Source organism: Pongo abelii, chromosome 3, assembly GCF_028885655.2.
Source record: "Pongo abelii isolate AG06213 chromosome 3, NHGRI_mPonAbe1-v2.0_pri, whole genome shotgun sequence".
NCBI classification, from domain to species: domain Eukaryota; kingdom Metazoa; phylum Chordata; class Mammalia; order Primates; family Hominidae; genus Pongo; species Pongo abelii.
The window spans coordinates 38,310,733-38,333,480 of NC_071988.2; the positions used below are offsets into that span (position 1 = coordinate 38,310,733).

General features: G+C 40.5%; 1 protein-coding gene and 1 long non-coding RNA gene across 2 annotated transcripts in view; one reads left to right on the top strand and one right to left on the bottom strand.

Annotated features, from left to right (window-relative positions):
• The first annotated feature begins 775 nt into the window (after positions 1-775).
• On the top strand, positions 776-20,945 carry LOC134761333 (uncharacterized). The gene is made up of 3 exons (XR_010139846.1): positions 776-1,035; positions 16,992-17,236; positions 19,171-20,945. It is a non-coding gene; the product is annotated as an uncharacterized LOC134761333 (long non-coding RNA).
• TMEM156 (transmembrane protein 156) overlaps positions 4,506-22,748 on the bottom strand; it is a 63,975-nt gene continuing 45,732 nt past the window's right edge. Inside the window, exons 6-7 of the mRNA XM_054553440.2 lie at positions 8,855-8,960; positions 4,506-5,491 (exon numbers count right to left, since the gene is read on the bottom strand). Coding sequence (XP_054409415.1) covers positions 8,893-8,960 — 68 coding nt within the window. The 3' untranslated portion in view covers positions 4,506-5,491; positions 8,855-8,892. The remainder of the gene's footprint in view (positions 5,492-8,854; positions 8,961-22,748) is intronic.

The following is a 22,748-nucleotide window of genomic DNA, read 5'->3' on the forward strand; positions in this document are numbered from 1 at the left end:
TCTGATGGTTTTATAAGGGTAAACCCATTTTGCTTGGCTCTTATTCTCTCTTGTCTGCTGCCATGTAAGACACGCCTTTCACCTTCTGCCATGATTGTGAGGCCTCCCCAGCCATGTGGAACTGTGAGTCCATTAAACCTCTTTTTCTTTATAAACTATCCAGTCTTGGGTATGTCTTTATTAGCAGTGTGAAAACGGACTAATACATATATGTACCACATTCGTTTTATTCATTCATCCATTGATGGACCTGTAGGTTGGTTTCATATTTGGGCTACTTTGAATAGTGCTGTAATAAACACTGGGGTGCAGGTAGTTCTTTGATATATTGATTTCCTTTCCTTTGGATAAATACCCAGTAGTAGCATTGCTGGATCATGTGGTAGTTCTATTTTTAGTTTTTTAAGAAACTTTCGTACTACTTTTCATAATAGCTGTACCAATTTACATTCTCACCAACAGTATACAGCAGTTTCCTCTTCTCTGCATCCTCTCCAGCATTTATGTTATTTTTTGTCTTTTTGAGGATGGCCATTTGACTTGGAGCGAGATGATACCACAGTATGGTTTTGATTTGTATTTCCCTGATGATTAGTGATGTTGAACATTTTTTCATATACTTTTCTGTTTTTGTGTCTTCTTTTGAAAAAAAAGTCTATTCAGAACCTTTACCAAAGTACATAATTCCCAGTTCACAGAAGATTTTTTAAATGTATATTTTAGTTTTCATGGCTCTGGTAATACACCTTACTTAAATTTTCAAAATTTAAGAACTCCTTTCCACTCATTATCCTAAGATTGCCATCCATCAGAATAGTACAAATAGTTGGAGATGGTGAAGAAATATGTAGACAGAAAAAGGAGTAAAATAGAAAAGGGGACAGAGAACAAAGAAAACAGAGTCAAATTATGAGAATAAACTGTGTCAGAAAATTGAGTCCAAGTCTTTATTCCACAGTGTGCAACAGAAAGGGAAAGGAAGATAGTTCAGAGAGAGAGAAAGAGACAGAAGTTACCTACTGACAGAGGGAGAAGGTAAGGATGGATGCAATTCAGTATAATATTTGTCTATTTTTGAATTTTATTTTACTAATTATTAAGTAGGTACTAAAATTCATTTTACAATATATGTAAGCTATATAGAATCATGACCCAATGAACTCTCATACACCTGCCACCAAGTTTATAAAAGAACATTATCCTTGTGCTAGAAGGCCCTGATGTGTGGGCCTCCAATTCCATCCCCTTACAGATAACCTGAATCTACAGCCAACATCTGGCTAACCTAACTCCATTAACCCAGATGACTATTGCTTGGGAGAAGCAGGTTGGAGAGAAGTGAGTACCTATCATCAGAGACTCAGAAGCTGGAGATTATATGGTTCCTGCTCTCACTCACAGTCTGGTAGGGAAAGATAAATGAATACAACTAGCTGTGGTATAAGGCAAGATGTGAGAAGTACCATGATAAGAGGACTAAATTCTAGAAAAACACAGAAAAAACAGACATTGTTCCATCTGGGGTGAGCAGGGGAAACTTCATGGACAAGGTGGCCTATCTGCCTTTAGTGAAAAGGATTTATAAAAATGAAAGGGCAAATGTAACAATCATTAAAAAGGCAGGGAAGAGAAGGTGATCTGAATGACTGTTTCATCCAGGGATGACTAAGTATAGGAGAGGGAAGAGTCCAACTTCAGGCTAGGATGAAAGTACAGAGTTTGGTAGAAATCCTCTGGAAAATAAAAATTCTTCTAGAAACTAAAAACTAGCTATAAGTTTGGGCAATATTTATTTTCTGCACACAGGAGTCTGGAAGGTTGTCATGTGTGTCTCCTCTCTCCTCCTTTCTCTGCCTACCCTATCACCCCTGCATCAAATCACTTACCAAGCACCACCAATTCTCCATCCATATCCTCTCTTCTATCTTTTCTTTTTGTCACTCTAATTCCACTGTGTGCTTAATGACTGAAAGACTCCTGCATGGTGCCGTGTTTCCTCTCTCCCTCTTCAATCTACACCTGAATTCTTTGAATGGCAGGCTAGGGACCTAGCTGCTTAGCAGGACACATAAGTCAAGGAGCTGAGTGTGACTTACAGCTGGGGAGGAAAGCCTGCAGTGAGAGCCACGAACACAGGACTAAGCCACAAGTCATAGGGAGGGGGTACGGGTGGGGCAAGGTCAAGTTTGGAACCAACTGGAAAGCAGGGTACACGAAAAGCTAGTGGTGTCAATGGGAAGCCATCAATCATACCAGGCACCAAGGACCACTGGTTGGTTTCTACTGGGGCCAGTTGTATGGAGAGGGGGACAGAACTGCCAGGCTAGGGGAAGCACACAGAACCAGTGACCACATAGCAACTCCAGTGAGATGTCTTCTTCCAGGACCCAGTTCACCCAGCCTCCTTGCGCTCCTTGAAGACATCTTTGACAGTGCTCTCAGCCGCAGCCACTTCTCTCAGGCACACCCTCCATCCATTTTGCTCCCTTTGTTTGCCCTGTCTCTACCCCACAGGGCAGATTGTAGAAGCTGCACAGGCTTTGCAGCCTGACCAACCTAAGACTGAAGAATATCAATCAATAGGATTGGTGAGCTTCCCTTGGCCTCAGCTTCCTCAGAGAGAATGACACCTGTTTCAAGGCATCATTGTGAGGAAGAAATGAGAGTACACAAGGCCCATGCCAGATGTAGAGTGAAGGCTCGATAAATAGGTCTTTTTTATTTTTCAGAGACAGGGTGTCACTCTGTTGCCTAGGTTAGAGTGCAGTGGTACAACCATAGCTCACTGCAGCCTCACACTCCTGGCCTCAAGCGATCCTCCTGCCTTTGCCTCTCAAAGTGCCGGGATTACAGGTGTGAGCCACTGCACCCGGCCTAGTTCTTTACCCAACAAATATTTACGAAGAACCTACTGTGAGCCAAAAACCCTACCAGCTGCTGGGGATATTATGGTGAGCAGAACCAGACATGTTCCCTGTCCTCATGCAGCTTCCAGTCTAGAGAGAAAGACAGACATTAATTCGTAACCACAAAAATAATAACAAAGTAATAGGTATGAAAAGGGCTATGGGGGCTAAGAATGTGTATATTTGAGAGGTTTGGTGATTCTGAGAAATCAGGAAAAGCCATCTTCAAAACCCTGCTCAAAAGCCTGCCCTAATTCCTCCCAACTGGCAATGATCCTATTGGCTTGCAAATTCTCAGCAGGAAGCATGCATCCTGCAATTGACACTTAGCTTACCGTATTGTGTCTAGTATTTTCACCAATGGAGTACACATCCTGTCTCCTCTGCCAGAGAGTAAATTCTCTGTAGGCAGAGTAGGCCATCTACATCTTTGTGTGCTTCACAGTATCTGTTAAAAGTCAATTATTTTAATGAATAGGTGAAATTAGCTTCCTGAAAGCTGCCACAATTTAACTGGACTCGAAGCTTAACGTATGCTTTTTGCAAGCCAAGTTCTCATTGATTTCTAAGTCACTGGTCAGAACATAAGAGGTGGTGTGTAGGGAAACAATAATTTGACTTCTGAGAAATTGCATAATATCCATACCTCATAGGGTGTAATGCCCCTACACTACTGCTGAAAAATCCCAGACCTGAGTTTGACTCACCTTTTAGGGATACACAGGGAAGAAAAAGTGAGACTACTATAATTCCGTTTACCAGATCTTCAATCTCTAAATTTTACAATTAGAATCTCAATTTGTGATCTAGAGAAAAAAATAATCGAATACCAGAAAAAAAAACCTCTGTGTGCTGGAATATTCATGCCTGTTAGATTGCTTATGTAGAAAGGGAAAAATATCTTTTCCTTCTACCCTTTTAAATTCAGAGCTGAATCCTCTATAATAAAAGATTAACCAGAGAAAAACATAGTGGTTTATTTAAACAAGTTCTACGTAACACAAGGCCCATCCTCAGGAAGTGAAGATCAGAGGAAACAGTTACCCTTGAGTGTTTTTAGTAGTAGGTTTGATGAAGAATGGAGAGACACTTGCAGAAATATGATCAGGCAAAAAGAGTACTAGATCTAATAGGAATAAATGGAGGGAAACTTAGCAGAGCCCGTTTGTTCAGATTCTCCTCTGTGTCCCTGTGTCTTGGGAGACAGGAAACCGCCTTTCCTCTGTAGATATAGGAAGAGCACCTCTCACATGAAGGTCCTATGATGTGTTTTAGAGGAAGGTCAGCAAAGGTTTTATTACCTGCTTCCGGGGAGAAAGGTGGCAAAGGAAGGCCAGAGTAATATTTCCACTTAAAATTTGCCATTTTCTCAAATCCTTCAGCTTAAAAAATTCAATTTGCCAAGGTGCCATATTTTTGGGCAGCATGTCCTCAACCCCATCACTGATTATTAAATCTGACCCTACAGTTAACTCTGTAAATCAACTCAGATAAGCAACTGTAACCATATAATAATGGCCAGGAGATTAAATTCCACCTTAACTCTGGAAAAGCATTTTTATATTTTAATGTTAAGAGCTGCCCTCTTGTCTATATGTGCTTTTTTATTGTCATTAATAACTATAATTATGCTTGACATTAATAATGGCTATAACAAATATGAAAGCCAAAAGAATCAAAGGAAACGTTTTGCTATTAAAGTACTTAAGTATTTTATTTAAATTCGTTTTATTGGTATCTTTGATTTTTTTTTTTTTTTTTTTTTTTTTGAGACAGAGTCTTGCTCTGCGCCAGGCTGGAATGCAGTGGTGTGATCTTGGTTCACTGCAAATTCGGCCTGCCAGGTTCAAGTGATTCTCCTGCCTCAGCCTCCTGAGGAGCTGGGACTACAGGCGCGCGCCACCACACCCAGCTAATTTTTGTATTTTTAGTAGAGACAGGGTTTCACCATGTTGGCCAGGATGGTCTCGATCTCTTGACCTCATGATCCTCCCACCTCAGGCTCCCAAAGTGCTGGGATTATAGGCATGAGCCACCGCGCCCGGCCTCTTTGAATTTTTTTAAAAACATCCTGGTGCCAAAAGGCAGCAAGATTCATAAATGCAAACAAACATATAAACAAACAACCAGGCCCTCTTAAATAATCTGTGAAATAAAAATAATCTATCTGCATAGGAAACAATTATCAAATCAGCATCTACAATGTGGCCCAATAAAATAAAGTGTTTTCATATTTGATCCTGTTTTTGGTTCCTCAAAATTAAAATCTTGGCTCCATTCTGTGCTATATAATGATAGATTTTTTTTTTTAAGAAGAGAGAGAGCAGGAATTCTCTTGCTGTTTCCATGGGTTTCATCACATTTTTTTCCATGACTCATAATGGCTTCTTGCAAACACTCTTGTTCCCCTGATCTCATGGGTCGAATGAATGCTCTTAAGCTAGTTTTCATCAGCCAGTCAGCATTCCTCCTGCTTTCCAACTGTGCATCCTCAGCTGGACACAAACATTTTCCAGTCTACTCATTCACAAAATAAAATTATGAGTATTCTTCAAAGGGCTCAGTCCAAGTTGCCCAGGGATATTCTGAAGATTTAAATAAAAGCAAGAAAATATTATTCATGCAAAAATTTTGTTAAGTGTTACTTGAATTAGAACGGGTAGAAAACAATTTTAAAACCGTTTATTAAAACTATGCCTTATAAGACCACCAAAAAATGTCCTCAAGTCTCTGATTCAGGGCTCTTTCAGGGCAACCTGACCGCCTCAGCCTCCCAAAGTGCTGGGATTATAGGCGTGAGCCACCACACCCTTCCATGACTTCTTTTCCTTTGGGTAGATATCCAGTAGTGGGACTGCTAAATGGAACAGTAGTTCTATGTTTAGTTTTTTGAGAAATCTCCATACTGTTTTCTGTAGTGGCTATACTAGTTTACATTCCTACCAGCAGTGTATAAGAGTTCCCAAAGTTGGGACAGTTATCCTCTCTTTTCAGGGCGACCCCAGGGCTGATTCTGTGTTATGCCATGGCGCCCCCCATTATATCCCTAAGAAGACAGTGTGCTCAGTGATAACAAACTTCTCAGCCTAGGACCGAGGAAACCTAGAGTCTCCTCTAGCCTCTGCTGTTACAGCATGTTTGGTTTATTTTCCATATCTATCAAATGAAAGTATAAGTGTTCATGCCAGTTTCTTTCAATTATAACATTCCATGATTCTAACACAGAGACATAGAAATTGGGATTTATTCATTTACTCAACAAATCCTTATTGAACATCTAAACGCTAGGCATCATGTCCTCTGAAGGAGGAGTCTCTCTATCGTGCTCCCCAAGTCCCTCTCTTCCCATGTGAACACCTTTATCATGTTACTTGAGTCTTTATTGGAATTAGGGCTTCTCTAATCTGACTCCTCCATTGACTACATTGTTGTTTTTGCCAATGAGTAGGATTCTCAACATACAGTAGGTGGTCAAAAATCATTTGGTGAATGAACAAAGAAAGAGTAACTCTTTAGATGCAAAGATAAGCATCCCAGAATGAACAACCAGAATGAGAGGTCTCAAGCATAATAATATCCAGTAATATTTCATTGACACAATCATATGACTACACTATATGCTACTTAGGAATTTCTGAGCCAACAGCAGATCCCGGTTGCATTGAGACCCAAAGTACTAAGACCTGCCTCTCTTTAACCTTGAACACAGACAGATCCTTGGCACTTAGTTTCAGTTTGGCGTATTGAGCCATCTACGCCGGATCCCTTTGGCTGCCTCTCCCAATCTGCCCTCCACTCATTTCCATCCTACTTGGTGCCCTGGGAGGCCAACTTACATAACTGCCTCCACTGGGCTCCAGTGCCCTCTGGCTCTGGCTGGGTTTGGTCAGTGGGGGAGTACTAGCACATTAGAGGAAGAAAGGATGGCAAAGTTGGGGTTTGTACAAATTTATGGGGTACCTGTTAAATTTTGTTATATGTATATAATGCATAGTGATTAGTGATCAAGTCAGAACATTTAGGGTATCTGTCACCCAAGTACAATACATTTTTTTGTAATTATAGTCACGCTACTGTGCTTTCAGACTTTCAATGTATTCCTTCTACCTAACTGTACATTTGTACCCTTTAATCCATTTCCCTTCATCCTCTTCCCACAACTTACCTTTCCCAGTCTCTGTTCTCTGTCTTTCCACTGTACTTCCATGTGATCAATTTTTTTAACTCTCACCTACAAGTGGAGAACATGTGATATTTGCCTTTTTGTCTGTGGCTTGCTTCACTTGAGATAATGACCTCCGGTCCCATCTATGTTGCTGCATATGGCATGATTTCATTTTTACGGCAAATATTTCATTGTATATATGCACCACATTTGTTTATCCATTCACCTGTTGATGGGCACTTAGGTCCATTCCATATGTTTGCTATTGTGAATAGTGCTACAATAAACATGTGAGTATAGGTATCCCTTTGCTATAGTGATTTATTTTTTTTCTATTTCTTTCTTTTTTTTTTTTAGACATGGTCTCACTTTGTCTCCCAAGCTAAAGTGCAGTGGCATGGCGTGAACACAGCTCACTGCAGCCTCAACTTCCCAGGCTCAAGTGATCCTCCTGCCTCAGCCTCCCCAGTAGCTGGGATTTCAGGCACGTGTCACCACGCCTGGCTAATTTTTGTATTTTTTGTAGAGACAGGGTTTCACCATGTTGCTCAGGCTGGTCTCGAACCCCTGAGCTCCAGCAACCTGCCCACCTCAGCTTCCCAAAGTGCTGGGATTACAGGTGTGAGCCACCACATCCTGAGGTGATTTATTTTCCTTTGGGTAGATACCCAGTAGCGGGATTGCTGAATGGAACAGTAGTTCTATTTTAAGTTTTTTGAGAAATATCCTACTGTTTTCTGTAGTGGCTATACTCTTCCCACCAACAGTGTAAAAGAGTTCCCAAAGTTAGGATAGTTATCCTCTCTTTTCAGGGTGACCCCAGGCTATAGTGTCCCTTGAACAAATGTCACAGCTCCTGTCGGACAGCCCTCCTCACACACTGGGTGTGTGTGTGTGTGTGTGTGTGTGTGTGTGTGTGTGTGTGTACACATGCATGCATGTCTGTCTCTGTCTCTGTCTCTCTGGGTTTCTTTCCCCTTTAGTCCTAAAGACAGTAGCAGGGCCCCACTATCCTAGTCTCAGGGTGCTGCATTCTCCCTTTTCGTTTTTCCCACACCCTGGCTTAATATGACCTTCATTAAACTCATCTCAAATTATTCAATTTGAGTACAATATCAATTTCCTGATAGGACTTTGACTGATAACCACCCATGTATTCTGAAGAGTAAATGGTATAACCAATTACCACAAAGCACAATAAAGGGGATGCTAATAAATGCTAGTTTCCCTCCCCTTCCCTGTTATAATTTTTATACCCCCACAATGGCTATTCGTAGTGCCTTTAACATAATTGCTACTTAAGAAAGATTTGATGAACGAATAAAAAAAAAATTTCAACACTTTTGACCATACTTTTAGACTTAAATACATGGAAATCAATATGCATTAATTTAGATTATCAGATGTTACCTTTAGAGAAGTTTTTATTTCAATAATTGGGGAGGAGGCAGTTTGCTTTACACATCTCATTCTCTATTTTCTCATAGTCTAACTAAGTTACGGCTCAACTCCAGGAAAAACAGGGCCAAGGGATAAGCTAACATCTCAGGAGCAGTTTAAGAGATTAGTTTAACAGACTAAGAGATCCATCTACTGATCCTTCCTAGATCTTAAAGAAAATAGTCATTTTATTTCATGTCATCTAATTCATATGAACTGACTTTGCAAATTCTTCATTTTCTACCTCCTACCAGACAGAAATGGAGTTTGGGATCAACTGTGCATCCTTGAATCTATCTGTGTTTATAATGAATAAAGTCGATAAAGCCAAATCATCACTCACCGTGTATATTGATCTCACTGATGCACTGTGGAAGTAACTTATAGTTCTGGTATTGGGGGAAGCACTTCCTGGACTTGATCCAAAGGCAGCCTCTGCGTGGTCTCTGCTATTTAAGAAGGAGAACTGTTTTAGTCTATATGTAGTAAATAGCAAAAAGACACATGCTTATTCTAATGTAGTAAATGTAGTAAGAGAACCATGCTCTACCTCTAGAAAGGATTTTGGTACTTTCTACCCTCACTAATTTTCCTGCCTACCTCTCTAACACCTTTCGCTCCTTTCTCTCAACTCCTTACCCCATGTCCTGGGCACAAAGACCTGAAGCATACTTAAGGAAGACAACGTAGAGAACAAATTTAAAGTACAGTGTCAAGTAGCAAGCAAAGAATCTTAGTTTGGAAACTGACTGCAAACATTTCATTCTATCACATTTTGTTGAAATATGTCCCTAAGGAGAATATTAACGATGTCTTTGATCTCAGGGACAATTTTACCAAGAAGCAAAGTTACAAATTAGACGAATTCTAATCTGTCTTCCTGCTCATGACTGTGTGACTTTTAAAAATTCTTCTAATATTATCCTCAGCTGATTTCAAGGTGGAAGATGAAACTTTATTTCCTACATCATGGCATCTCATTCATTCTCCTAAGATCCAAGGTCTTGTTTTTCTAGATTTTATATTGAGAATGGAGTTTTTGTTCCATAGACATCTCTACTTTTGATACAAAGCCCTGAACACAGGTGAAATTGAGGTGACCTACAACTTTTTTTTTTTTTTAAGATGGAGTTTCGCTCTTGTTGCCCAGCCTGGAGTGCAATGGTGCCATCTTGGCTCACCACAACCTCTGCCTCCCGTGTTCAAGTGGATTCTCCTGCCTCAGCCTCCCGAGTAGCTGGGATTACAGGCATGCACCACCATGCCCGGCTAATTTTGTATTTTTATTAGAGACGGGGTTTCTCCATGTTGATCAGGCTGGTCTGGAACTCCCAACTTCAGGTGATCCGCCCATCTCGGCCTCCCAAAGAGCTGGGATTACAGGTGTAAGCCACCGTGCCCAGCCAAGGTGACCTACAATTTAAAGAGAAGTTTGGGTGGTTGCTACTTAAGAAGAGAAATCAGAAAGGGAGATTTAGTGTATTCAAGAAAATGATGCTTCTTGTCTATGAAGATGATCAAACACTGGTACAGAAATACTGTAGAACCTTCTCTGGGAATTTTTTTTTTTTTTTTTTTTTTGAGACAGAGTCTCGCTCTGTCGCCCAGGCTAGAGTGCAATGGTGCGATCTCAGCTCACTGCAACCTCTGCCTCCTGGGTTCAAGCAATTCTGTCTCAGCCTCCTGAGTAGCTGGGATCACAGGTGTGTGCCACCACACCTGGAGAATTTTTGTATTTTTAGTAGAGATGGGGTTTCACCATGTTGGCCAGGCTGGTCTCAAACTCCTGACCTCAAGTGATCCACCCGCCTCAGCCTCCCAAAGTGCTGGGATTACAGGCATGAGCCACCATTCCCTGCCTCTTTCTTTTTTTTTTTTTTTTTCTGGGGAGTAGGGGGGAGAGATTCACTGCCTTCTATATCCAGAAGGTCAATATTCTTGGCACGTAGTAGGCTCACACAAAAAATTGTTTTTGGAAGAATTTATTCTGAGTGAGCCTGAGCAGCCTTTCATGTGTGTAAGCGCCAGCCGTTTGTATTTCCTTTTCTGTAGGCAGTCCAGTCTTCACCATTTGCCTACTGGATTGTGGTCTTTTCTTCAATTATTAGAAGCTCCTTATTTACTAGAGATTTAGTTGCTTACTCGATAAACTGCAAATAATTTTGCCCATTAGTTGTTGGTCTTTTATCTTAGCTTGTGACAGTTTTTTTGCTGTGTACATTTTTTTCCACGTAGTCAATTTGATGAGTCTCTTCTCTGAGTTTTGTGTCATGATTAGAAAGACCAATTTTGCAGTTATAAATGAGTCGTAGCATTGATTCTTCTATTACTTTTATAGTTTAATGTTTAAATTAAAATCATTGATCCATTTAAAAGTCACCCTAATATGAGTGTGAGATCTTGATTAAGTTAACTTGTTGTCCTAAATGATTATTCAGTCGTCCCAATACCAGTCAGTTTGTAATCCAGTACCTTGATGGAATGAATACCTCTCCTCTATTCTTCTATTTCAATTTTTTCCTGGCTATTACTCACAGTTTACTTTTCATAAGGATATTGAAATGAACTTGTGTATTTCAAAAGATATTATTTTTATTTATTTAGGAAGAATTAGCATCTTTATATATTCGTCTTCCTCTTCAAGAACATGATACACTTTTCCTTTAGTCAAGTCATTTTTATGTCACTCAGCAGCATTTTACTGAAGTTTTCTTCAGAAAGATCTTGCGAATTTCTTACTAAGTTTATTCCTAGTTACTTTATTTATAATTGTTTTAAATGCAGTATATCCTCTAACTGGTTATTGTTTAAATAGGTGGATCACATTGATTTTTTAAATATTTTTGTACCCTGTCCCTTACTGAATTTTTCTTTTTTTATGATTTTTTAAGGGAATTATCTTAGGTTTTCCAGGTACACATTTGTATCATCTGCAAAATAAGTGATCATTTTACCTATTCTTTCCAATTTTGAAACTTCGTATTTCTGATCGCTTAACTAACCGTGTTGACTAGTACTTCCAATACAATGGCAGATAAAATGGCAGTAGTGGACATCCTGGAAAATTTCTGGCTTGGCAGGGCATGCTTTTAGTGTTTCCGTATTAAACATATTTCTGGGGTTTTTTGTTTGTTTGAGAGAAATATATTTTATCATTTTATCACATTAAGAAAGTATATATTTATCTTATTTTTATTAGAAGTTTTAATGAAAAATGCATTGTATTTTGTCAAATGCATTTTTAGTATAACCAACCATTTATCTCTTTACATCTATAAATATGATGATGAGTAACAGGTTTTCTAATGCTAAACTGTCCTGTAATTCCTGGAATAGGCCCCCTTGATCAGGCAGGAGTACGTACATGTGTGCGTGTGTGTGTGTGTGTGTGTGTGTGTGTGTGTGTGTTATTTTTAAACTGTGCTACTGGATTGCTAATGTTTTATTTAGGATTTTTGCATGGATATACACAAGTAAGATTTCTCAATGATTTAGTTATTTTTTCTTTCTTTCTCTCTCTTTTTTTTTTTTTTTAGACAAGCTCTTGCACCGTCACCCAGGCTGGAGTATAGTGGTGCCATCATGGCTCACTGCAGCCTCAAACTCCTGGGCTCAAGCAATCCTCCTGCCTCAGCCTTGCAAAGCCCTGAGATTACAGGCAGGAGCCACTGCATCCAGGCTGATATCATTTTAGACTCAATCTTTCTTGGATTTGAATATTATTAATAATGTTTGTTTCAAAAATAGAATTAGGAAATATCTTTGGTCTTGCAACAGTTTAAATACCATCGAAAATACCTATGTCTTACAGATTGGTAACATTCTCCTGTGAACTGCTCTTCCTGTTACTTTTTGAAGTTCAACTAACACATTTTCTATTTCTTCCATGACAATTTAGATTTTCTATTTCTTCTGGTGTTGGGTTTTATACATTTTTCCCAGAAAATTATATATTTTAACTGAAGATTTTTTTTAACTAAAAGTATTTTTTTTTTTTTTTTTTGAGATGGAGTTTCATTCTTGTTGCCCAGGCTAGAGTGCAATGGCATGATCTTGGCTCATTGCAACCTCTGCCTCCCAGGTTCAAGAGACTTCCTGTCTCAGCCTACCGAGTAGCAGGGATTACAGGCACACACCACCACGCCCAGCAAATTTTTTTGTATTTTTAGTAAAGACAGGGTTTCACCATGTTGGCCAAGCTGGTCTCGAACTCCTGACCTCAGGTGATCCACCCGCCTCGGCCTCCCAAAGTGCTGGGATTGCAGGCATGAGCCACCGTGCCTGACCTGGAGATTTTTAAAATTAAGATAATAACTGCTCTTTAGGGGGCAGGAATAAATAGGCCATTTCCAGCAGATATTGAGGGCCCTTAGATGTCTATGGAAAAACTAAAATCACCACTAAAGTTAGAATTTCTTTTTACCCTTTAGACTTCTAAAGGGTAAATGACAAAACTTACCTTGATTTATTAGGACAAAGAGGGGAAAATGAGACCCAAGGCCATCTTTACCTGGCCCACAGCACTCATCTCCTGCTCTCCTCCATACACATCCACTGCATTTGAGCCACTTGGCATCCTTAACTTTTATTTTATTGTCATTAAGTACCAACTACAGGTATGGGGCTATGTCTGTCAGCCCAGTTTCACACTAGAAATTCCTAGCAGTCTGTGATTTTTTTTTTCTTTTCTTTTCTTTTTTTTTTTTTTTTTTGAGACAGAGTCTTGCTTTGTCACCCAAGCTGGAGTGCAGTGGTGCAATCTCTGCTCACTGCAACCTCCATCTCCCAGGTCAAGCAATTCTCATACCTCAGACTCCCGAGTAGCTGTAATCACAGGCATGCACCACCATGCCCAGCTAATTTTTGTATTTTTAGTAGAGCTGGGGTTTCATCATGTTGGCCAGGCTGGCCTCGAACTTCTGATCTTGGGTGACCCGCCCACCTCGGCCTCCCAAAATGCTGGGATTACAGGCGTGAGCCACTGCGCCTGGCCTGTGATTTTTGTCTTTCTAAAAGAATGGCTGTGGATCATTCTAAGATGATCCCCAGGAGTCCCACCCCCATGACGTGCAATACTCATGATAATCTCCCCTCTCGAGCGTGGGCAAGACCATGAACCAGATGGGATTTCACTCCTGTGATTAGGTCATATTATAAGGCATAGATGAAGGGATTTTACAGGTATGATTAATATTCCAAATCAATAAAAGGGGAGGCTATCTTGGGTGGGCCTGACTTAAAGAGGTAAAATCCCTTAAAAGAGAAACGGCCCTTCCTGAGGTCAGAAAGACTCTTACTAGCCTTAAAGAAGCAAACTGCAGCCCGGGCGAGGTAGCTCACACCTGTAATCCCAGCACTTCGGGAGGCCGAGGTGGGAGGATCACCTGAGGTCAGGAGATCGAGACCATCCTGGCCAACATGGTGAAACCCCAACTCTACTAAAAATACAAAAATTAGCTGGGCGTGGTGGTGCGTGCCTGTAATCTCAGTTACTTGGGAGGCTGAGGCAGGAGAATCGCTTCAACTCACTAGGGAGGCAGAAGTTGCAGTGAGCCAAGATCATGCCACTGCACTCCAGCCTGGCGACAGAGCTAGACTTTGTCTCAAAAAAAAAAAAAAAAAAGCAAACTGCCATGCTGTGAAATGCCTAGGGAGAGGGACTCCTGGTGTTGACTGACAAGTGGCCTCTGGGACCTGAGGACAGCCTCCAGTGGACAGCCAGGAAGACGCCAAGGCCCTCAGTACACAGCCATAAATGAATTCTTCCCATAACCCGAGTGAGCGTAGATGCATAGCATCCAGATGGGAATGCAGTCCAGCTGACATCTTGATTTCAGCCTGTGAGACCCTAAGCAGAAGATCCAGTTAAGCCATGCACAGATATCTGACCAACAGAAACTGTGAGATAGTAAGTGTGTGCTGTTTTAAGCCACTAAGTGTGTGGTAATTGGTTACACAACAACAGAAAGCTAATAAGTACAGTGACTGACAGACCCTTGGCCTGAAAATCAACAGAGGTAGTTATTTAAAATGCATGTTGCAGATCTATTGAATTAAGAATCTCTCTTCATAGAAGCCTAGGAGCCTGGATTTTTATAGACATCCAAGTTGATTCTGACGCACATTAAAGCTTCAGAATGAATTTACCATGCAAATAACAAAGCATCTTATAACCCACAATTTAACATTTGACATTGTTCTTTTTTTGTTGTTGTTGTTGTTCTTGTTTGAGACAGAGTCTGGCTCTGTCGCCCAGGCTGGGTGCAGTGGCACGATCTTGGCTCACTGCAGCCTCCACCTCTCAAGTTCAAGCAATTCTCCTGCTTCAGCCTCCTGAGAAGCTGGGACTACAAGCGTGCACCACCACACCGGCTAATTTTTGTATTTTTAGTAGAGATGGGGTTTCACCATGTTGGCCAGGCTGGTCTCAATCTCCTGGCCTCAAGTGATCCGCCCACCTCGGCCTTCCAAAATGCTAGGATTACAGGCTTGAGCCACTGGGCCCAGCTGAGATCGTTCTTTATAAAGGTTAAGATATCAAAAGAGTCTATTCATGAAACTAAATAATTATCCAAGGAAATTAACAGAGTTCTTTTGGTTGAAAAGCCAAACTGCTGGTTTGGCTGGTGTTTGCTGGTGTTTATAGCACAAAATATAACTGTAATTTACAACAGAAAGCGATTGCCTGTCAAAATGATGGCTAGTCTAAAGTAATTCTCTAGTGGGGCATTATCTTCAGTTTCTTTCAGTATCCAAAGTCATGTAACTTATATGGTAATGGCAAAACTTCTAAAAATTGATTAAAAGGCAAAAAGGTAGGATATATGTCATTTTAATGCCTTCTTCAGAATAGTTAAAACGGGTGGAAATTTTTCCTAGTTCTACATAAGAAATACAATTTCTTTCAAATCATATTAATTCACCAACACTAGTTAAGGCAGTAGGAACAGTCAGAAGTATTTTAAAGCTTCCCAGCAGTCTTTTCATGAATTTGTCAAATCTCTGAAACAAACATTTCTATGACTTCTTTTCAGAAACTTCAAAGAGCCTTAAAAAATTTTTTTTAAATCCCAGTCTGAATTTTGACCTGGCTGAATCTAGTGAACAAAATGGATTTTCAGGAGTAGAAACTGATTAAAAATAAAACTCCATGCCTTAGGCTCTCAAATAAAGCCCCTATCACACTATCCTTGACCATTCCCAGGCAGCCCTCGGATGCTTCTTCTTCTTTTAGAAAAAGATTTCTATCGCTTTTCAAAGGTGCTTTATATCCGTGACATCTGGTATCTAACCTCAACTCATCTTTCCCAAGTAACTTTTGATTCCCACTGAGTAATGGAAACTTGCAAGGTGTTTTCGTTACTTTGATCCTGATGATTTTCATGTCAAAGACAAGGTCCATCTCCCACCATGAAGGCACATCTAAAACTTCCTCATCCTAGCCAGCCTCTCTTGACTGCTAAGGGAATTTGCCTCATCCATTTTTTTTATGCTCTTATCTTCAAAACTACTTGTTCAGCTACATTTTACGTGGTTATTAAATTGGAAAGCCAAAAGTAACTTTTAAAAAAATACCAAGAAGGAGTAAATAGGGTTAGGTGATCACACAGTATATGTCCCTCTGTGCCCTCCACTTCCCAAATAGAGAACTTACCCAACTTTGTTGTAATTACTCATTTGTCTGCCTCCTTGAGCACAAAGATTGTATTTTGGGCACTGTTTTATTCCCCAGAACCTACCTTAGACACATAATAGGTACTCAACAAATATGGGCTGAATGATCAAGAGAATATCATTTAACGCCTCTGTGCCTCATTTTTTCTCAGTAATAGGGTATAGGTTCAGGCAGTTCAAGGAGCAATTCTAGAGGGCCACCCACGATTTGGGGGGTAAGAAAAATAAAATGATCCTCTGATTTTAATCTATAAAATCAGCACACGATCAGCACACAGACACACAAATTCATTTTCAAAAAATTATTCCCAATCCAAAGCTTGTTAAATGTTAAAACCTCTCTGTTAAATGAGCTTGTCAGGCTACCCCTAAAATGGGGAGAAAGGTCTCAAGCTATCTGCCAAGGAATGCATTTTTTTTTTCTTTTGAGACAGGGTCTCGCTCTGTCACCTAGGCTGGAGTGCAGAGGCACAATCATATCTCATTGCAGCCTTCACCTCCCAGGCTCAAGGGATCCTCCCACCTCAGGCTCCCGAAATGTTGGATTACAGGTGTGAGCCACCGCACCTGGACTGGCAAGGGAATGCATTTTAAGACCTAACCAACAACTCTTTCCTGTGATTTGACTTCCCACACGGATCTGTCTTGGGAGAGAAAATGCACATTTGCTGTCAGAAGTGTTTGATCTGTATTTCTCTCAATTGTATCATTCTTTATGGCTTAATACACTGGCCTTGAGGTTTTATAAACCTATTGATGTGAACTGCATTATACAATGGATCCTTCTTGATGTACTGCCATTGCAGGAGGCTAAGTCCCCAGGCCTAAAAGGAAGCACTGGACCAGATAGATTCACCGACATGAGGCACCTGTGCAGCCTTGTGGGCAGCAGCAGCCAAGCAGCCAATCCTGGCCGGGTCCTGGCCTTGCCCCACACGTTCCATTCAAAGTTTTGGCAGTGGGGACTGACATCTGCACAACCAAGATCACTTCCCTGTGGCTTTCGCAAAGCTAGTGTGGCTGCCTTGAGGCTAAAAGGAGGAAAATAAAGGTAAGGATAAAATGAGATGAGAACTGTGAATTTTGATATATTGTACTTGGAAAAATAGAAAGCACTATGAAGCATAAAAAATATTTTCACCAGCATCATTTCAAGCCCCCCAGGGGGCATGCACAGAATTTAGTAGGAGCCGTATATATTCAGCAGGGGAGGCTTATGGGTAGCTGACCTTGGAAATGATGCCCCTAGCTCCTTCTTTTCTCCGTCACACTTTGGGAGATGCAGCCATCATGACTCTTCGTGGAAACTATGGCAATAAATGTCTAAACTGTTATCCACGAAGTACTTGGGTTTCCTCACAAGAGCTTCTCCAAAAATGAAGGAATTCAGGTTAATCTTCATAGATTACTTAGGTCAAGACAGCTGTGAAAATTTTCTGATGGTTTAGTGATTCTTATTCAGTTCTGTGATCTGGCTTCGAAAAACCTTCCAGTCTTAATTATGTCTCCTTATTACCAGAGAAATGCAGAACTTCAATATTGCTATACATCATTCTGACCTTTTCATCACATAAAAACATTGGCAGTTTTCTGTAAGCCCAAGATAGCGAGTAGCCTTTTAGGGCTAACACAACCAATTATGGCCGCTTAAAATAGATTTCTATTATTCCAGGTGCCAACTTCCTCCCATGTTCAAAGCTCCATCTGTTATTAACAATGATCCTAAAACTAGTCATCTGCTCCAAGTCTAGTCAATGTGAAAATAAAATGAGGATGGAAAATAAATGACTGCGAAATTTTCCAGATTAACTAAAAGAAAAAAAATCTTGAACTGACAGCTGCCAATATTCTGAGCCACTGATTTAGTTTCTGGTTAATTCACACTGCAGATATATTTAATACTCCAAAGGATAAAACTGATGTAGTGTTTAACCATTTTCTTTTTATTATTTTGGATAGGCATAATCAAACGTTATAAGTTAGAGGTGAAAGTATTTGAAAGGCTTTTGTAAGACAGCAGCAGCCATTCTTTCAACACAGTCAATGTAGAGTTATATTTATTTGGCAAATATTTATTGGGTACCTACAATGTGCCCATATATATGCATTATGCTATGAGCTGGGGATGCAGTGATGAGTATCATCAGATAGTGTCCTTGACCTCAAAGAGCCAACTGGCTCGTAGGAGAAACACTAATCAAATAACACAAAGCACAATAACACGAAAATGTAAAATAGCAACAGTGATTGTTGCTGCAAACAAAGATGTACGGTGTTATGAGGGTGTGTAATAAGGAGAATCGACCTAGTCCAGGAGATCTGAAACAACTTCGTTAGTTAAGCCAAGATCAGATGGGAAGGATGGGAGCTAACGAGACAATATCAAGGTGGGAGGGGAGCAGGTTTGTAGAGGGTGGCAGGAGAGACAGGATGGTTCAGGCAGGGACAATCTATATTAAGATGAAGGAGATGTTTATGTGCACATGTTTTACCATCAATTCTTCCAGACCTGACATAAATGCCTGTCACGTAAAGGCATTCAATGAATGACTAGAATAAATCATCCTATTCCGCCTATAGATTCTTCGCATTTGTGAATTTCTTCCTGCAAAAAGAATCATCCTCTTCACTTTGATCCATTCTGTAACCAAGCAGATGGCTGTAACCTTTCCTGTTTTATGAACCCAAATCTGTATTTTAAGAGTCATAAATAAGATAGTTAAGCAAGTAAAAATTAAATTTTCATGTTATCTTGCTTGGTTGCAGGACATCTGGCACCAGTAATTTATCTTCTCATCGGCAGGAAGTTGAAACCTGCTTAGTCTTTATTATACAGGCCATAAACATGTTGCAAATTATAATTTTACATTGCCATTAGTTTTATTTTGGTGTAATATAAATCATTGGGTCATCCACTTCCTTTTGACATTTAGTAATTCTCTTTCACAATAAAACTCTGTTTTCTTTTGCTTCTTGTTCCCTCAGAACCCACCCACATTAATTGCAAGAAGACTTCAGCCAATGCCACAATGAGGATGACTCACATTGTCATACACAAGCTCTTAGGACCTTACATAGAGAAAATGTTTCGTCTCAATTTCCAGTGTTAAATGCAAAAGAGCAGGAAGACTCTTGATCTGTGGCTTGAACCCCCAGTCCCCCAGTTCACTCTTGATATTACATGACGTGCTAGAAAGTGCATCAGTTGGACAGAACCGAGTTTGAACCCTGGCTCTGTTAGAAACCAGCTATGAACCAGTTACTTAAACTCCCTTATCTTCAGTTTTCTCATCAGGAAAAAAACGGAGTTCTTTTGAAATCAAATGAAATGATGTGCATGAAAGTGCAGAACATACGGAAAGTGCTTAATGAGATATTAGTTTCCCTTCTCGTATGTCAGCCACAGGTAGAATCTCCTTAACTATGCTGGAAGCTCTATAAAGGCAGGGACTGTGCCTATGGTATGTGCCATTATATCACCAACGCTTAGTATAATGGCTGGCCCGTAGTCAGTATTCAATAAATATTGGTTAAATACTTAATGGTTGTAATGGTTAATATTGAGTGTCAACTTGACTGCATTGAAGGATGCAAAGTATTGTTCCTGGATGTGTCTGTGAGGGTGTAGCCAAAGAAGATTAACATTTGAGTCAGTGGATTGGGAAAGGCAGACCCACCCTCAGTCTGAGAGGGCACCATCTAATCAGCAGCCATGGAGGCCAGAATAAAAGCAGGCAGAAGAACGTGGAAAGATTAGACTGACTAAGTCTTCTGGACTCCATCTTTCTCCATGCTGGATGCTTCCTGCCTTGGAACATCGGATTCCAATATTCTTCAGCTTTGGGACTCGGACTGGCTTCCTTACTCCTCAGCTTGCAGATGGCCTATTGTAGGACCCCACCTTGTGATCATGTGAGTCAATACTCCTTAATAAACTCCCCTTTATAAAGACTCGGCCTAGAGTTACTTCTGCATAGTTTTCAAAATCCCTTCTTCAAGACAGTCAATGTTTTTTATGATTCTTTGATATCCATAGCCCTTCTACAAAGCGTGCTATGCCTTCTTTAATAAAGTGGAATTCTATGCCCTGTAATTACTCTGTCTCTTTATTTGTTGTCGTATTTCCCAATCTCTCAGACTTATTTCTTGCTCATCCGCTCTTTTTACTCTATACTCATTTCCCTTTAGGATTTGCGAGATTTAATAAGCTTTTATAGTGCCAGATATTATGCTAGCAACAACAATCCACAGATAAATAAGACAGAGATCACCTGTGTGAAGATGATAGTTAAATGAATAACTATCATTTAACAATACTATTAGTTCTGTCCCCCTAGAGAATCCTGACTAATCCAATGGTGAAGAATTTCAAGTTTTAAGGATTTCACTCTTTTTGATAGACATATAGGGGAGACATGAAATGAACTTTTCACTGACCCATGCAGCAGGAGTGGATGGAAACTCTGATCCCAGAAACCTGATGTTGTCGATATTTATTTGGCAGTCCAGCATGTGGACATGTCAGGGGTGATGACAAGTAGGCAGAAAGCCAGAAGAGCAGATATTATCCCGTCTCCCTGCTTCCTGGCACCCGGAGTATCACTGTATGGCCTCCCCTCTTACTCCTCCTTGGAGCTTGCGATCCTGAGGAGAGATGCAAAGCTGCAGGGTAATCATAGGAGTGGCCCCAGCAGTTCAGAGGGGGGTGACACCAGCGGGGGCATTCTCACCAGACCATTACTGACATGCAACCTGGGCTGTATTTTTGGTTTCCTGCCCTCCCTCACCTTAATGCCTGTTTATTTTCCACGCTCAGATTCCCTAGCCCGCCTGTTGTTTCTATGGGCTAACTACTGGTTTTCCAATAAACGTCCTGTCTGCAGTCAGTCAAGTGGGCTTCTATCATTTGCATCCAACGATTCAGATTCTAATCCACTCCTCCTGCCCCTGGCTTTGGTTTCCCAACATGGTCAACCCATTAAGCACTGTTTCTAGGGGTACATTTTAAAGTTACTTTTTTTTTTTGAGACACAGTCTTGCTCTGTTATCCAATCTAGAGTGCAGTGGCGTGACCTCGGCTCACTGCAGCCTCGACTTTCCAGGCTTAAGCAATCCTCCCACCTCATCCTCCTAAGTATCAGGGACTATAAGCATGTGCCACCACACCTGGCTAATTTTGTTTATTTTTTATAGAGATGGGGTTTCACTATGTTGCCCAGGCTGGTCTTGAACTCCTGGACTCAAGTGATCCTCCCACCTCAGCCTCCTAAAGTGCTGGGATTACAGGCGTGGGCCACCACACTCGGCCTAGAGTTACTTTTGCATGTTTTTCAAAATCACTTCTTCAAGACAGTCAATGTTTTTTATGATTCTTTGATATCCATAGCCCTTCTACAAAGCATGCTATGCCTTCTTTAATGAAGTGGAATTCTATGCCCTGTAATTACTCTGTCTCTTTATTTGTTGTCATATTTCCCAATCCCTCAGACTCATTTCTTGTTCATCCGCTGTTTTTATTCTATACTTATTTCCCTTTAGGGTTTGCGAGATTTAATAAGCTTTTATAGTGCCAGATATTATGCTAGCAACAACAATCCACAGATAAATAAGACAGAGATTACCTGTGTGAAGATGATAGTTAAATGAATAAGATGGAAAGTAGATTAATGCCCAGCCAGGAAACATAAGCTCTCACGCTTCTCAAAGCAAGGAGGAAAATATTAGAGACATATAAAAGATGGGGATTTGATTTGGTTTGACATCTCTTTCTACAGCAGCAGGATGCATTTATTCCATCAGTGTCCACCGTGCCCCTAGAATATGCCAGGCACAATGTGGTGCCTGTGTCCTGGTAATCTCTCCTTATTTCTCTCTTGTAGGATGAATAAGATTCTTTTGGAGGTACGAGCCCATTTATATCTCTCTCTCCTTTTTTTTCTCTGTGTGTGTGTGTGTGTGTGTGTGTGTGTGTGTAACAATACTCACTTTTAAATGCATGAACAAATGGAGAGACATCCTGGAATGTGTGGCTAGCGTCGACAACAAGCTGCTTCTGCTGAATGTGACACACAGTCACCACTGCTTTGAACTACATTTTTTTTTCTACCCGTGTTACTGCATCTCCAGAGAACCATGCTGACACATTTTTCCCGTACATTCTCACTGCTGCCTATAATCCATCACTACAAAGAGAGGCCTTAAAAACGGCACTCAAGGAAGACGTGATTTCCTTTCCATTTCTCTCTCAGAAAAGCAACTTATAATAGGGAAGGAAAAGATTGCATTTTGGTTAAAGGAATATAAATAACAAAAAGTCTGCCTCTTTCTCTCTTTAAGATGCTAAGCTTCAAAAGGGTTCTTGGTTTTAAGAAAGGCCATCACCCCTTGGCCTACACTAAACGTTAATATTATATACCTGGTAATAAAGCCAGAGGATTTTTAGTGAGAGCTCTTAAAGGGAAAGGATGGCTAAGACAGGTTTCTTTGGTGGATAAAAGTCACAGGCTCATAAATACAACTTCGTGAGGTTAGTCTTGTGGTTAGCTAGTACTTAAAATTTGTGA